Below are 14,447 nucleotides of genomic sequence, written 5' to 3'. Positions count from 1 at the left end.
TTATTGGTAACTTTGGAGTATGAACAAAGCTTAGGAGAGTGAGGTTTCTCTTCTAGAAATCCTCTCTTAATCTTACCTCTCAACCACAACCCGGATGGTTCCGGGATCCCCGAGGGATGATCCGTTGGAAGGACATTGGCCGCACCTTATGAATATGGGCAATATTGGTGTCAAACTTCACAATTTTCAAATTCACATGTGAAAATTACGAAAACTGACATTTTAAACGGACTGGCCACAATCCAAATTTGTCCGGGTTCCTCGGGGGATGTTCCGTTGAAGGGACATTGGCGGCATCGATGAGTATGGGCAATATTGGTGTTAAATTTCGCGATTTTCAAAATCACATATGAAAATTACGAAAATGGAAATTTTTAGTGGACTGGCCACTACCCTGGATGGTTCCGGGTTCCCCTTGGCGATGTTCCGTTGAAGGGACATAGAAGGAATTTATTTTTTGAATTAATTTAATTTGTAGATTGTGACCGGCTCCATGGCTTAATGGTTGCGGCTTCTGCCTAGAAAGCAGAAGGTTCAGGGATCAAATCCCGGTCGGTTCCCTTGAAATTTAGAATCCATAATTGAACTTAGAATATGAACAAAAAACCTTTAAGAATCAGGTGGGATTCGAACTCACACCTTTGAATTGATGGTCTGGGACGCTAACCAGTCGGCCATCATGGAGTTAATGCTCTAGAGATGAATTGATCCGTAGTGGCGAAATAATGTCACAAGGTATATATCAAACCATTATATAACTACTAACACCGTCTCAAAACAGCCCAGGGCCATCTCATATACTCATGAACTGGACGAGGGAGTCGTGGATTGCCTGGCCCGAGTCATCTGCATTACCGATCTATGGCTGTACAATTTCAGAAGATATCGTTAGCCAGAGAAAGGTATTTCGCTTCAAAAAGGTTCTTGAGATATATGGTGGTTACTAACCGAACCGTCTCAGTTGAAATAGACGGGGGTTCAAATACATACATACATACATACATAATTTAATTTGTAGATTGTGGATGACTGTAGAAAAAATCTTTTGAGATTGTTTTTTTTTCAATTTCAATATGTGTTATTTATTTATTTTGTGCAGGTTGCGGCCATTGCGGGAACCTGCACCAATTTGAGTTGTGGCCAGTCCAAAAAAATGTAAATTTTCGTAATTTACATATGTAATTTGCATTGAAAATTGCGAAATTTAACACCAATATTGTCATACTCATCGGTGCCGCCAATGTCTCTCCAACGGAACATCCCCCGGGGAACCCGGACCAATTCGGGTTGTGGCCAGTCCGTACAAAATGTCAATTTTCGTAATTTTCATATGTGATATTGAAAATCGTGAATTTTGACACCAATATTGCCCATATTCATACGGTGCCCCAATCTCCGGGGGAAACCGGACCAATTCGGATTGTGGCCAGTCCACTCACAATTTCCATTTTCTTAATGCTCACACTTGATTTTGAAAATCGTGAAGTTTGACACCTATATTGCCCATATTCATACGGTTCCGCCAATTTTCGCTCAATGGAACATCCCCGCGGGAACCCGGACCAATTCGGATTGTGGCCAGTCCACTCACAATTTCCATTTTCATGTGATTTTGAAAATCGTGAAATTACCACCAATATTGCCCATATTCATCGGTGCCGCCAAGGTCCTTCCAACGGAACATTCCCCGGGGAACCCGGAACTATCCGGGTTCCAGCCAGTCCGTTCAAAATGTCAGTTTTCGTAATTTTCATATGTGATATTGAAAATCGTGAATTTTGACACCAATATTGCCCATATTCATACGGGGCTGCCAATGTCCCTGCAACGGAACATCCCCTGGGAAACCCGGACCAAACCAGGTTGCGGCCAATTCAGTTTTTTTTTTTGAAATAATTACTTCTGGCTTTGATGATTTTGGCCAATTGGTCATGCCAATAAATTAAAACAAAATTTTATTTGGAAAATAAGCTGATACTCACCCCCGGTGGGGTTGGCAGTGACTATATTACCAACCCGTTTTATCAACGACCGGTGTGGGAAGGGTGACTAAACTAAAATAGTACCTAGTGCTGTGGGTGAACAAAATAGTCACTAAGTTATGTGCGCACCGGTGGAGATGCTCTTAAAAGACGAAAAATTGCACCTTCCGACGAAATAATAAACATTTTAGGAGTAAAATATGTTAGGATCAATTTTCAGCAGCAATTCGTCTAAAACAGATGTAAAATTACACATTCCTTTTTTAAACATTCCATTTTAAAGCTTCCATTTTTACTTCCATCATCAAATATGGCGAAACCCCGTCCCGTTCTACGTTAATGATGATTGTTTCCCGATCCACCTTATTGTGTGACAAATAGAAATTTTTCTGAAAATCGTGTATTCCTCGCACTTATGATTAGCTTAAAAATATAGAAAAATAATCACTACGTACAAAACTACCACGGGAAAACGGCTTAACATATGGTGGTTCGATTCTCGTTCCGTTAAGGGTTTTTTTTTGTGAAATACAACCAAAAAGCCCTCGGTAATGTCGATAATTGTCGGTAACGGGCAAAAATGTCATACCCCTACATAGCAAAAAATGCATGAGGACCAGCCGTCCCCTAACATGACAGTTTTCGTGAGTTGCGCATATCCACCGACAGATGGCGAGTGAGCCTCGTCGGAGTCCGTCCTTTAAATACGCAACTCAAGATTTGCATGGTGTTACGTCCAAGTAGGCCGGTCAGGCCTCGCTCTTTAGATTGTCATTCCGTTGTTAGCAACCGAGCAAACCAGACGCAATAAACGTTAGTTTCTTTTTGTAACTGGTCTTTCATTACGTGTCCACCCCGGACACTACATTGGCGACGAGGATTCCAAACCGGACCCGGAAGCATGGCGGATGTGCAGCAAGCGATCCTGCAGATCACTCAGATCCTGCAAAAGCTCACTTCCGCAGCACCGGCACCAGTCAACACGGAGCAAATCCTGGAAAACCTGTCAGCAAACATCGCAGAGTTTTCTTTCGATCCTGACAACGACGTGACCTTCGGAAGCTGGTTCCAGCGCTACGAGAGCCTTTTCGAGGAGGATGCGGGTAAGCTGGACGATGCTGCCAAGGTGCGACTTCTGCTGAGGAAGCTGGACACGCCGTCTCACAGTCGTTACGTAAGCTACATCCTTCCAACGCTGCCGAAGGATGTGTCGTTTGCTGATACCATAGCAACGCTGAAGAAAATTTTCGGTGCCCAAACTTCAACTTTCAACAAGCGCTACCGATGTCTACAATTGACCAAATCCGATGCCGACGACATCATCGCTTACGGAGGGAAGGCCAACCGTGCGTGTGAGGACTTCGACTTCAAAAAGCTGAAAATTGAGCAGTTCAAGTGTTTGATTTTTGTCTGCGGACTTCAAGCTCCGCACTATGCAGACATTCGTGCCAGACTTCTCTCACGCATCGAAGCCGAAACCGCGGGCAACCCGGTAAGCCTCCAGACACTCATCGACGAATTTCAACGCTACGCCAACCTCAAGGCGGACACCACGCTGATTGGACGACCATCAAGTTCAGCACAAGCGGTTCACGCGGTCCAGGAGGGCCCAAAAGCAGACCATCGTGCTCAGCGTTCATCAAGAAAGGACTCCAAAACGCCTCCCTATCCCTGCTGGAAATGCGGTCAGATGCACTTCGTCCGCAACTGCCCTTTTTCGGAACACGTGTGCCATACCTGCAATCGCGTTGGCCACAAAGAGGGGTATTGCAGGTGTGTGTCCAGATCTTCGAGCGCGTCCACATCCACCAGCAGCTCCTCGTCCGAGCAGGACGAGCATCCAGTCAAGTTGAAGAAAGCGCCCAAGAAGCAGCCCAAGGTCAACTCCAGAAGTGTCTTCGTGGTGAACCACATTGCTTCCAGACCAAGTTCAATGCAACATCAAGAGCTCCAGCTTAATCACGAACCATCTCCATCCACGGCCAAGCAGAGTCTCAAGCCCGGAGACATTGTCTTCACTCGGGTTCATCGAGGAAACTCCCGGCGGTGGAGGTCAGCAAAGGTCGTCGAACGAGTCGGAGACGAAACTTACAACGTTTTTCTCGAGGACTGCCGTCGCGTGGTCCGGCGTTCCGTTGCGAAGTTGAAGACTCAAAGCCCGAAGAACCTTCCACCAGCCCAGCTGTCTCCTCTTACCATCTTGTTGGAGGATTTCGGACTATCTGCTCCTACAGTACCTACCGCTACAACACCCAATCTGGACGACGAGATGACCGAATCTGCCGATCACTCAAGCGACGAAGCTGAAGAAGTTGTTCCATGGCAGTCGGCGACCGGATATCTCCAGCGACTCTTTCGCTTCAATCCACTCCGTACAGGATGGCTTAAGGGGGGAGATGTTACGTCCAAGTAGGCCGGTCAGGCCTCGTTCTTTAGATTGTCATTCCGTTGTTAGCAACCGAGCAAACCAGACGCAATAAACGTTAGTTTCTTTTTGTAACTGGTCTTTCATTACGTGTCCACCCCGGACACTACACATGGGAAACTTTTTTATCGTGACGGCTTTCGCGGCACGCTCCCTTCAACTGTTCGAGACTAGTATTTTAACGTGGCGTAACTCTAAACAAGTTTTTCAAGAAAATGATTCCAGAATGCTTACTTTGTGGTTTTAACCCGAAACAAAGCAAAAACTATATTAATTTTAACTATTCGCCATTTTCAAATGATTAGCTAGATAATATCGAAAGCCGCCATCTTAGGCCCACTGGGCCCACAAAAAAAGGTACGCTCAGTTTGTATGGGAGCTGTCAACATGCTCTCGGGCTGATGAGGACAGTTTTCATGCAGATTCTGATATACTTTCATGCCGCCATGCATCACAATCATGCGACCGCCGTTTGGGTGTGGCTGACAAAATTTAACCTCACTTTATTTTTGTGTACGTACACGCAATACATACGCACGTAGATTACTCTATTGTCAAGTAGATTCTAATAATTGCCAGTAGATGTAGCTAATCAATAAACCTTATTTTTAAACCGTTCTTACTTAGAGCAACACATGTCTCATGGTGAGAAACATTGGAAAGTGATAAACATTGAATAAAGAAGATAATTAGCGAAAAAATTGTTCACTGTATTCCGCCGGGGAATTGAACCCCGTTCTATCTCATACCGTGAGAACGCATCACCTAGTAAAAATTATCAAGACGTTCATCAAACATTTTTAGAAATTAAGGCATACAAATGTTGAAATCGGAGGAATAAGGCTGTTCCAAGTATTTTACAAAGCTTTTTCGACATTCCTCCTCTCCCCCCATTATCAAAATTGGCTCGAAAAATCATGGGCAAAAATATTGTTTCAAAAAACTTCAAAATATCTAAAGAAAATTAAGTGATATTATCTGAAATCAATTAAAAATGCATTTCTTTGTGCTTAGATTTTTTTGAGCATGTTCTGGTTTATTAAAAAACAATTTGATTTTTTTGTGCAATTTGTATGATTCAATGTTTTTTCGCTAACATGTTTTTTTTTGTCGAATCTTACATTTTTTGAAAATAATGATTGCAATTCAACTTTAAGGATGCTTAAAACATTTTCTAACATTTTTTGTTGAAATGTTGAAATTCTGGCTCTAAACGATGTTTTATAAATCACACTTAATTTAAAGTTAAAACTACGCTGTTACATGAACTATTACATTACATATCACTATTACATTACATTACATACATTACATTACATATCACTATTTTTGAAACATAAAAATACTTTATTTTTTTTATGAGAACACAAGTACCTTTAATGAAAAACTATTTTTTTTAATTACTTAAAATAACAAAATCAACTGTACCAATAAAAAACTACTATTTTGTGTAGATGTATTATTATTATTATTATATTATTTTATTTTTTTTAAATGAAATAAATGCTGAAAAATATTTTTTTTTTACTTCAGCTGAGTCTTTTAAATATATATATTTTTTTATTATTCTATTTTGCAAATTTGGCCCGCAAGCTCATTTGAGCTTTAAATTTGGCCCATCCTCCAAAAACTTTGAGCACCCCTGCTTTAACTGTTGAAGAAGAGCATAAAAATGAAGTGCTGGCGTTACTAAAGCAACATAAGCTCCACAAATCGATCATGCTTTGTTCTATTAATTTTCCTTCATTGAATAAATGACTTTGAGAAGATTACTTGAATTACGCAGAATTGGTAGATAAAAGGAAACAAAGTCTGTCTGTCAATCTGCAAGTGCCCACATTGACTGGGCAGCCCGCCGGCGGTTCGCTGGCGGACCGCCAAACCGCTCTGGCGATCCGCCAGCGTTTGATTTGGCGGATCACGGGCGACCCGCTGGCGGATAAAATTTGCAACAATTTGGCGCACGATCAGTTTTTTTATCGTGACGTTGGTCCGCCAGCGACTCGCCCCGGGGTCGCCCAGGTTTGCCTTGAAATGTTTCACCCGCCGTTCATCCGCCCCACATACGCCGTTTTGTATGGTTCAACCGCCCCTGTAAGATGGTCCGCCAGCGGGTCGCCCTCGATACGCCTCCTATAGAAAGTTCATCCGCCTAAAAAGCCCCAACCGCCGTGGCTCGCCCTCGACCCGCCTTTCATATACGGTTCGTCCGCCCCTGTAAGATGGTCCGCCAGCGGGTCGCCCCCGATCCACCCCCTATATAAAGTTCATCCGCCCAAAAAGCCCCAACCGCCTTGGCTCGCCCTTGATGCGCCTTTCATATACGGTACAGACGCCCCTGTAGGTTGGTTCGCCAGCGGGTCGCCCTTGATACGTTCTTTCTTGTCATTCAATTTGATCATATGGGGGAATGGTAGATATGAATATAAAAATAAATCTTACAGTGAAAAGATAAATACAAATAAGCAGTAATTTTGAAGATGATTCCGGGAAGCTGCAAAACAAACAACTATAATTAAAAAGACAAATGCTCCAGATGGTTCCATTGCTGAAAGAAAAGGAATAGGATAAGGAAGGATATAAACATTTAAATAAATCATCTAGTGAATAGATAAATGTAGGCATTAAAATTGAAAAAGATTCCCGGAAGCTGGAAGAAAGATAATTATATTTTAAAGACAAATTCTTCAGATGGCTCCATTGCTATTTCAGTAACTGTCGTTAGTTCATGAAATTTGATCATATATGGTATGGAGGAATGGTAGAAAAAAGGACAAGGAATAGGAATGATATAAACATTCAAATAAATCAAATGAAGAATAGATAAATACATATAAGCAGTTCATTTATGAATAATCCAGGAAGCTGTAAAAAAAAATCAAACACAATTTTAAATGATATTGTTGCCGCTTAACTGATAAGTAAAAATAATTGAAATTACTTCCTACCCACGTCCTGCATCATGCACACCTGAAAAACGTCAAACAAAAGAAAGACAAAAATCGCTGCTGCACCACTAATTGCCTCCACTGCTGGCACTGAACCCGCAACCTTTAAAGTGTTAACATTCACACAAAAAAACATTAACATTAATTGAGTAAACATTGGCACAAAATCCGCTTTGTAAATGTCACCTCGATACTCTTCCAAGAGGTTTCCCTGGGAAAGATATACTTTTTACCAAAATGTACACCAAATTTCCATACAAACATACAAAAAAGAACAAATCAAATCATAACAACAATGAAACATATCAAATTCTAAGTATTCCAAATGTTTGCACATCTGCCAACAATATTTATAAGGGGTGTCACATAAATTACACCAACAATAACGATTATTCTTGCAAAACAACCTTCAATCACTATTTCAAACGCACTTTAACCTGTTTGTTTACATAAGTAAACAATCTGAACAACACAACACTTCTCCCAACACAAACTTAACAACGAAAATCAGCAGCCGCCGATTAAATAACAACACCCACCGAAGCTCGTTGGAAACTGACTGAAATGTCAAATTCGAAATAAATTCCTTCAGATGCAAACCGCCACGGCAATCAGCCTTTGGCTCGCCGCGGCGATTGAGGGGCGAACGATATTGAAACATTTCAGCGATCAGTTTGAACCGCCCAGGCGATGCGCCCATGGCACGCCAAGGCGAATGGAGGGCGGACGAAATTGAAAAATTTCAAATGTCAAATTTCAACCGCCCAGGCGGCCCGGTTTTAGGGCGGACCACACGATCAGTAACGGCCGCCGATGCGTAACGTCCGCACTGAGTTAATGTGGGGATGCACTGTCTGTTGTTGTTGTTGCCTTCTTGTGCGTAAGGCACACAGAAATGAGACACACACAACACACAAATCTATCTATTGTCCACTCGACCTGCTGGTTGTAAGTCAGCTGCGAGTGGACTCTAGACTGGTCCAAAATAAAACATTATTCACGCAAGGAGTGCGCGAACAAAGTTTTTTTCAGCGTTTTGGCTGTAGTGGCAAAGTTTTTGATGCGTCTTTTTTCAGGTCTCGTAAAACGTTTAAAAAGTAAGGCGTCGGTTTTACGCACTAAAAACAAAACCGAAAAAGTTGCTTACAACTTTTTTTTGCAATTCTGAAAAACGCTTTTTGAATGGAATTTTAAATCAAGAATCCATGTGTTAAGGCTCTGGAAGGCCTCATTCCCGATCGGCCATTTGGCGGCCATGTTTGTTTTAGAAAAACATTCAAATCTTGATTCAGAATGTTTCAATAAAAAAAATGGTTTTATTTGTGTTGTTTGTAGAAGCATTTTACATATCGTGATTATATTTTCATTTCAATTTACTATTTCTGGACCCTGATTCCAGAACCATCATTGACAGTCATTGCCCCAAAAATGAAAGACACCTTCTACAACCTTAAGTAAATTCATCATTCAGAACAAAAAAAGCAGTTTCAATCTTGTCGTGCTATCTTGACACACCATGAAAGTTGATGTAAGTGTGAGAAAGCGTGCTGCGTTTTTGTTTATTCAAGGTAAAAAATATTGAAATATTGAAACGCGTTTTTCTCAGAACATCAAAAAGCGACGTGCGACAAATTAGCACGAAAGCGTCGAGTTCATGTCTGATAAGTCTGGTATCTTGCTGTATAACTAAAATCAATAGTAATGATGATAACCTAGAAACCTTATATTTTGTGACTGTCCAAAGAAAACTGTAACCATGTTTTGAGCTTACCAACAATGCTATGTTTTGCTGAGCGTAAAGTCAAATGCTTGTTTGGATACGTCAATCTCGAGTCTGTTTTGGAACGTTTAGTCTCATAATATAGGGTCTCTACCACATTTACTACTGAATCACGTCACACATTTGTAGCACTTTTTTTTATATTCCAGACAAGGACACATGTCGATAAACCAAGCTGCAATCCATTATAACTTACCGTACAGTTCACTGTACGGGCGGTTCAAGCGCGGCAAATACGATACACCAAATAGCGCCAATTCGTCACACTCGAATCACGGCGGCGCCGGTGTAGGTGGAGGCAGCAATGTAATCGGAGGCAATGTTGCGACTTCGGCAGCAACGATGGCCGGCGTTACCAGCAGTCCTCAGATGGAATTTAAAATTGAACCTCAACATAATGAGCATAGTCCAGAAAACACGGTAAATTACAGTTATTATTAAATTCGCAAAAGTATGGGAATAGTCTGTAGAATCTATAACTATCAAATCTCCCTCTGTAATATTTTCTCATTAGAAGTAACTACATACACACATTTTAATGAACACTAGAGTGTATAACTAAAATCAATAGTAATGATGATAATACTAGAGTCAAGCAAATCGATAGTATAAACCAATCAAACTATTATCTCCCTAGCGTATTTATGCATATATTATAGTGCATTTATAGTAAAAATATTCGAAATAGATTGAACAACTAAAATAATCTATAAATAAAAATACAAAACAAACCAGAAGAATTTGGAACAAATGATATAATAATGATATTCCAGCAACATTATAATCCTGCGCTAACAACATCACTAACATCGTCGACCGTGCCGCCATTGACTCAAGCCGCCCACCATATCGTACAGTCACCGTCGCCAGTCAATATTCACATCATAAACAGTAACAACCATCACCAGTTCCAACAAAATTCTCCTCACCAGATGGGAACTCCAACGCATCAGCAGCAGCACCACCACCACCAACAACAACAACAGCAGCAGCAACTTATTCAGCATCACATAATTCCACAGCAGCATATTATCTACCAGCAACCATTGCAGCAGTTGCAGCAACAACCCCAGTACCACCCGATGTATCACATAATCAAACAGGAAAATGACAGAAGTTGAAAGTATCGTTATTAGTAGTTGGTTTGATCGTTTTCATCCCCGTCTAAGGGTGTCTCAGCGTGTTTACAACCGATGAACACGCGAGCTCGGCAAGATGGTTCCTACACCAAGTGTGGAGATTATGAAAATGATTACACTACTTCTTGATGCAAAACAGTAACAATAAAGAATAAACAAAATATAATGGTAACAATAACGTTAGCAGGAGTCGTTTTCCAAATGGTACCCTAGAAGAAAACTAGAGAAAAACGAGATTCTTCCACCGTGTTTACATACACCCACAAAAACTCACACATACATACACACAGAAAAAAACATACCAACTAAAGATAAAGCGTTGCAGTCGAGGTGGAAAAGTTGTTATTGTTTATTACCACAAAAGCTTTCGTATTATTCTTTGATATGCTAAAAAAATGTTGCTATTCAGTTTGTTTATCAGAGAGCTCAATTTCCCGAGGGTTTTGCTTGATTACGGTGTGCACTACTGCACCAGACTTCAAATTCCATCGGCCAACGATCCTTAAACGTTATGCGTTAGAAACTACAACCAAAATGTGTACAGGTATATTTCGAGAGGAGTCGATCCGGGTTGGGGCTCCATCCCACAAGTACTCCCCCTTACCTTGCGTGATCAAAGATTTCCAACAAACAATTTCAAACCTATTTTTTTGCCTGCTAAATGACGAGGTGAAAATTGCTTGCAGATAAAACAAATCAATCCTTTTGTCTGGTGACAAATGACCACTTTTATGTTAAAGTCACCTTGATTCAATAAACAACAAAAATTCGTTTCGTTATTCTTGAAGACATGCTAAAATTTTTTACAAAAGAGTAATCAGAATTAAAATTTCTAATTTAAAAAATAGAGCAGTTTTTAAAACTAGGTTTTTTAATTCCTATTTTATTATTACTTCCGTTACATTTAAGTTTTCTAAAACTCACCCTTATTGGACCTTCTTTCTCGTAACCCAACTGTATGGCGGCGGCCTGTGAATGATCTAATCAAACGAGCTTAAGCGTGCCATTCGCGTGGCGTTGAATGCAATACAGTGTTTTCGGGACTAAAGAAGCGTTCTAGATGTTTACGGGTTACATTTATGCACCTAACTTTTTTTTTGTAAGATGCGTTCAATTTATGTTTAACCAAATAATATTAAACGACACAGATTCAGGTAGTAAACAGCATTAACATGCGCGTATGAAAATCTTTAAAGGAAACATTCAGAATAGTAAAAAACATTACTTTTTGAACTGCACGGAGGAGCTTTGGCCTATTCTGTGTTTGAGACGAGAGTCTTCAGCAAATGGCAAACATTTTACAGCGATTCGAATGTTAATGGTCAGTAGTGTAGCTATTCAATGATTCTACTGAAGGGTAATTGTGTTGAAGACACATTTCTAGAAAATTTAAGAATTTCATACGTACAGTTCAAAGTAACAGCAAAGCTGTACATTGTACGAGAGAACAATAGAATGTTTCAAAACATATGTGTACCAAGAGGTAACCGAAAAATTGATTTGTAGGTCAGAGTGCAATGGTCGGTTAGCTGAGATTCGAAATTAAAAGCAGCGAGATTGAAGAAACAGCATTATAAGAATAGTATAAACTATAGATTCTAGATTTTATTATACATGAAAATAGAGAAGAAATAATTGGATAAAAAAGCGAGTAAAAGCTGCGAGTAAAACTAGCGTTATCTGAGATTGAACGATTTGAAATCAATGGACATCTATGAAGTGTAGGTAGATAGGGACTTTTTCTTCACAAGACTAGAAGAAACACACACTTCCTATATCATATATTTTATTTATGAGAACACAAGAACATATATTACATATTTTACCACACTAAAGCAAAACGAGAATTCGTTGCAAGAACTGAAAGACTTTTGCATTGTAAGTTTAGTAGGTTCTCATACGTATCAACAGGCCGAAGAAAAACAAAAAAATGTAGCATTTAGTTGTTAGTAAACACAGACCAGACCCCCGCAAAATGAAGTAAAACAAAAATCACCCACACTCATACGTGAATGTAAAATAATTGTATTAAGTAAACTGGTATGCGATTTTAGCATCAATCGCACTAAAATAGCAACAAAAAGAAAGTGAATACAAGATTGTTGATTGGCAATTGGCTGTCATGAAATTTATCAATTCGTGTTTCATTTCATTCCAGCGTGAACAACCCCACTCAAAACTCGACAAATGTTAGCTTCGTTTCCAAAATTAGTGTCCATAACCCGTTAGCGTGATCCATTTTCGCAATTCGCACTGCCCTTACACCTATATCTCACCCTTGCTCTGAGTCAGCACGAGCAACACGCTAGAACACGCTTTGAGTGTTCGTGCCAGGCATTTGCACCTGTTCCGGTTACGCATTTGAACTCGTTCCGGAGTATAAGCGCCTAACCATTTATGTATTATTATTAGTATGAATTCAAAATCTAACTGTTTACTGTGTATTGTTTTCTCCTGAAATCTTCCCTGGTGTTGGATCGTGTTTATCTGTTGCAATTTCTTCTGTCGCGGTGTTTTGTTATTTTTTTTTTGGTTCTAAGCATTTTATAAAAATTAAGCAAAAGTACAATAGAAATATTTGTGTTAATTCTTTGATCATTCCATAAATTGAGTAAAGACTCGAACCTCACTTGTTTGAAGAAAATGTGTGAAGATTGAAAACAATAGAGGTTTCTACGTGTGCGCATGTATTGAGCATGAGTATGAGCATGAGAGACCACCCATGGTTGTCCTTCTCCGTTGCTGAAAGTTTCTAGGTGTGCGCATGTATTGCGTGTTAAATTTTGTCCGGCCAGCAAAATCAGATGGTGCGCTAGTGTGCGTACGCGAAACGTCATAAAGCTCTATGGACAGTGAAAGAAATATACTATTTTTCAGGGCTGTGGAGTCGGAGTCGTTTCACATTTTGGTAAACTTATATTTTTATTTTATTTAGTTGTTTTGGCATTGACTACAGCGTCCAAACAAATTTGAATTGAATGTTGATGTTAGAATTCATAAAATATCACAGATTTCACAATTATTATACGAACTTATATCCAAATAAATGATAAAACAAAATGAGGTGTCAGGGTTTCGAAGCGTCCGGGAATTCGAATCATGACGTTAGTTACATTTTTTTCTTACAAGTTTCAGCCTAAATGTAAGCAAAATGATTTTATATATCATATCAAATCGATTATGAAGGCTAGGTCTCTGTCCCTTGCGATCTAGTGGACTGTAACTTGTAACTGTAACCGAGAAGATTCGGATACGCGCGGAACGGTTTAAATCGGTCTTTCCAGAGTCAAGCAAAACGCGTGTGACTTCTCTTGACAATGGAGCTTAATTGTTTTTTATTTGATCGGCTCAAAAACTAAAACTAGTGTGTGTGGTCTCTCTCCCTCTCTCTGGCCGCTGCAGCACAGGGTGTGCCACAAGCTCGTCGTTGCGGTGCGCGCTAGAGGTGCGCAAGTCACCTAACATCCTACCCGTCGTTGAAATGACGATTTCAAATCTCCTACTCCAGCGGCAGCAGACAGATCTCTGTGACCGCCCGCTTGAACTCTCCTCCGTTTGCCGTCTTTATCGTGACAACGCGTGTCACGCCGTCGTCTCCCGGGTGGGTTGCCACAATCCGACCTAGTGGCCACTGCAGTGCCGGTGCGTTGTGGTCAACCAGCAGCACCAGCGAGCCCTCCTTGATCTGCTTCGTCTTCAACCACTTCGTTCGCTGCTGAAGTTCAGGTAGATATTCAGCCGTCCAGCGTTTCCAAAAATGTTGCAGCATGGTTTGCACCAGCTGCCATCTCGAGAGCCGATTCTCCTTCAGATCGGTGCAGTCCGGCTCAGCCACGGCCTGCATCTCGCGCCCGATGAGGAAGTGTGCAGGAGTGGTAGCTGTGTAATCGTTGGGGTCATCTGAAACCGGAGCGAGGGGCCGGGAGTTCAGCACAGCTTCAATCTGCGTTAACGTCGTGTACAGCTCTTCGTACGACAGCTTCCGGTCACCGACGATCCTCTTGAGATGGTGCTTGACCTGCTTCACGCCGGCCTCCCAAATGCCGCCGAAGTGCGGGCTTCGCGGCGGAATGAACGACCATTCAATCCCCTTGTCGGTGCAGTAGCTGGCGATCTTCTTGGTGGCGCGCTGATCCTGGAGCAGCCGCCACAGCTCGTTCAGCTCGTTCTTGG

The 14,447-nt window shown here is 41.0% G+C and overlaps 1 protein-coding gene across 6 annotated transcripts in view; it reads left to right on the top strand.

Annotated features, from left to right (window-relative positions):
• Positions 1-12,406, top strand: part of LOC6046107 (longitudinals lacking protein) — a 146,757-nt gene extending 134,351 nt beyond the window's left edge. For all 6 annotated transcript variants that reach the window (XM_038260036.1, XM_038260038.1, XM_038260035.1 and 3 more), the window contains 2 exons: positions 9,285-9,555; positions 9,909-12,406. In XM_038260036.1, coding sequence (XP_038115964.1) covers positions 9,285-9,555; positions 9,909-10,256 — 619 coding nt within the window. In that variant the 3' untranslated portion in view covers positions 10,257-12,406. The remainder of the gene's footprint in view (positions 1-9,284; positions 9,556-9,908) is intronic.
• Positions 12,407-14,447: the final 2,041 nt, after the last annotated feature.

Source organism: Culex quinquefasciatus, chromosome 3 (assembly GCF_015732765.1).
Source record: "Culex quinquefasciatus strain JHB chromosome 3, VPISU_Cqui_1.0_pri_paternal, whole genome shotgun sequence".
Taxonomy (NCBI): domain Eukaryota; kingdom Metazoa; phylum Arthropoda; class Insecta; order Diptera; family Culicidae; genus Culex; species Culex quinquefasciatus.
The sequence above is the reverse complement of the archived record's forward strand: the minus strand, read 5'-3'. Positions and strand labels throughout refer to the sequence as shown.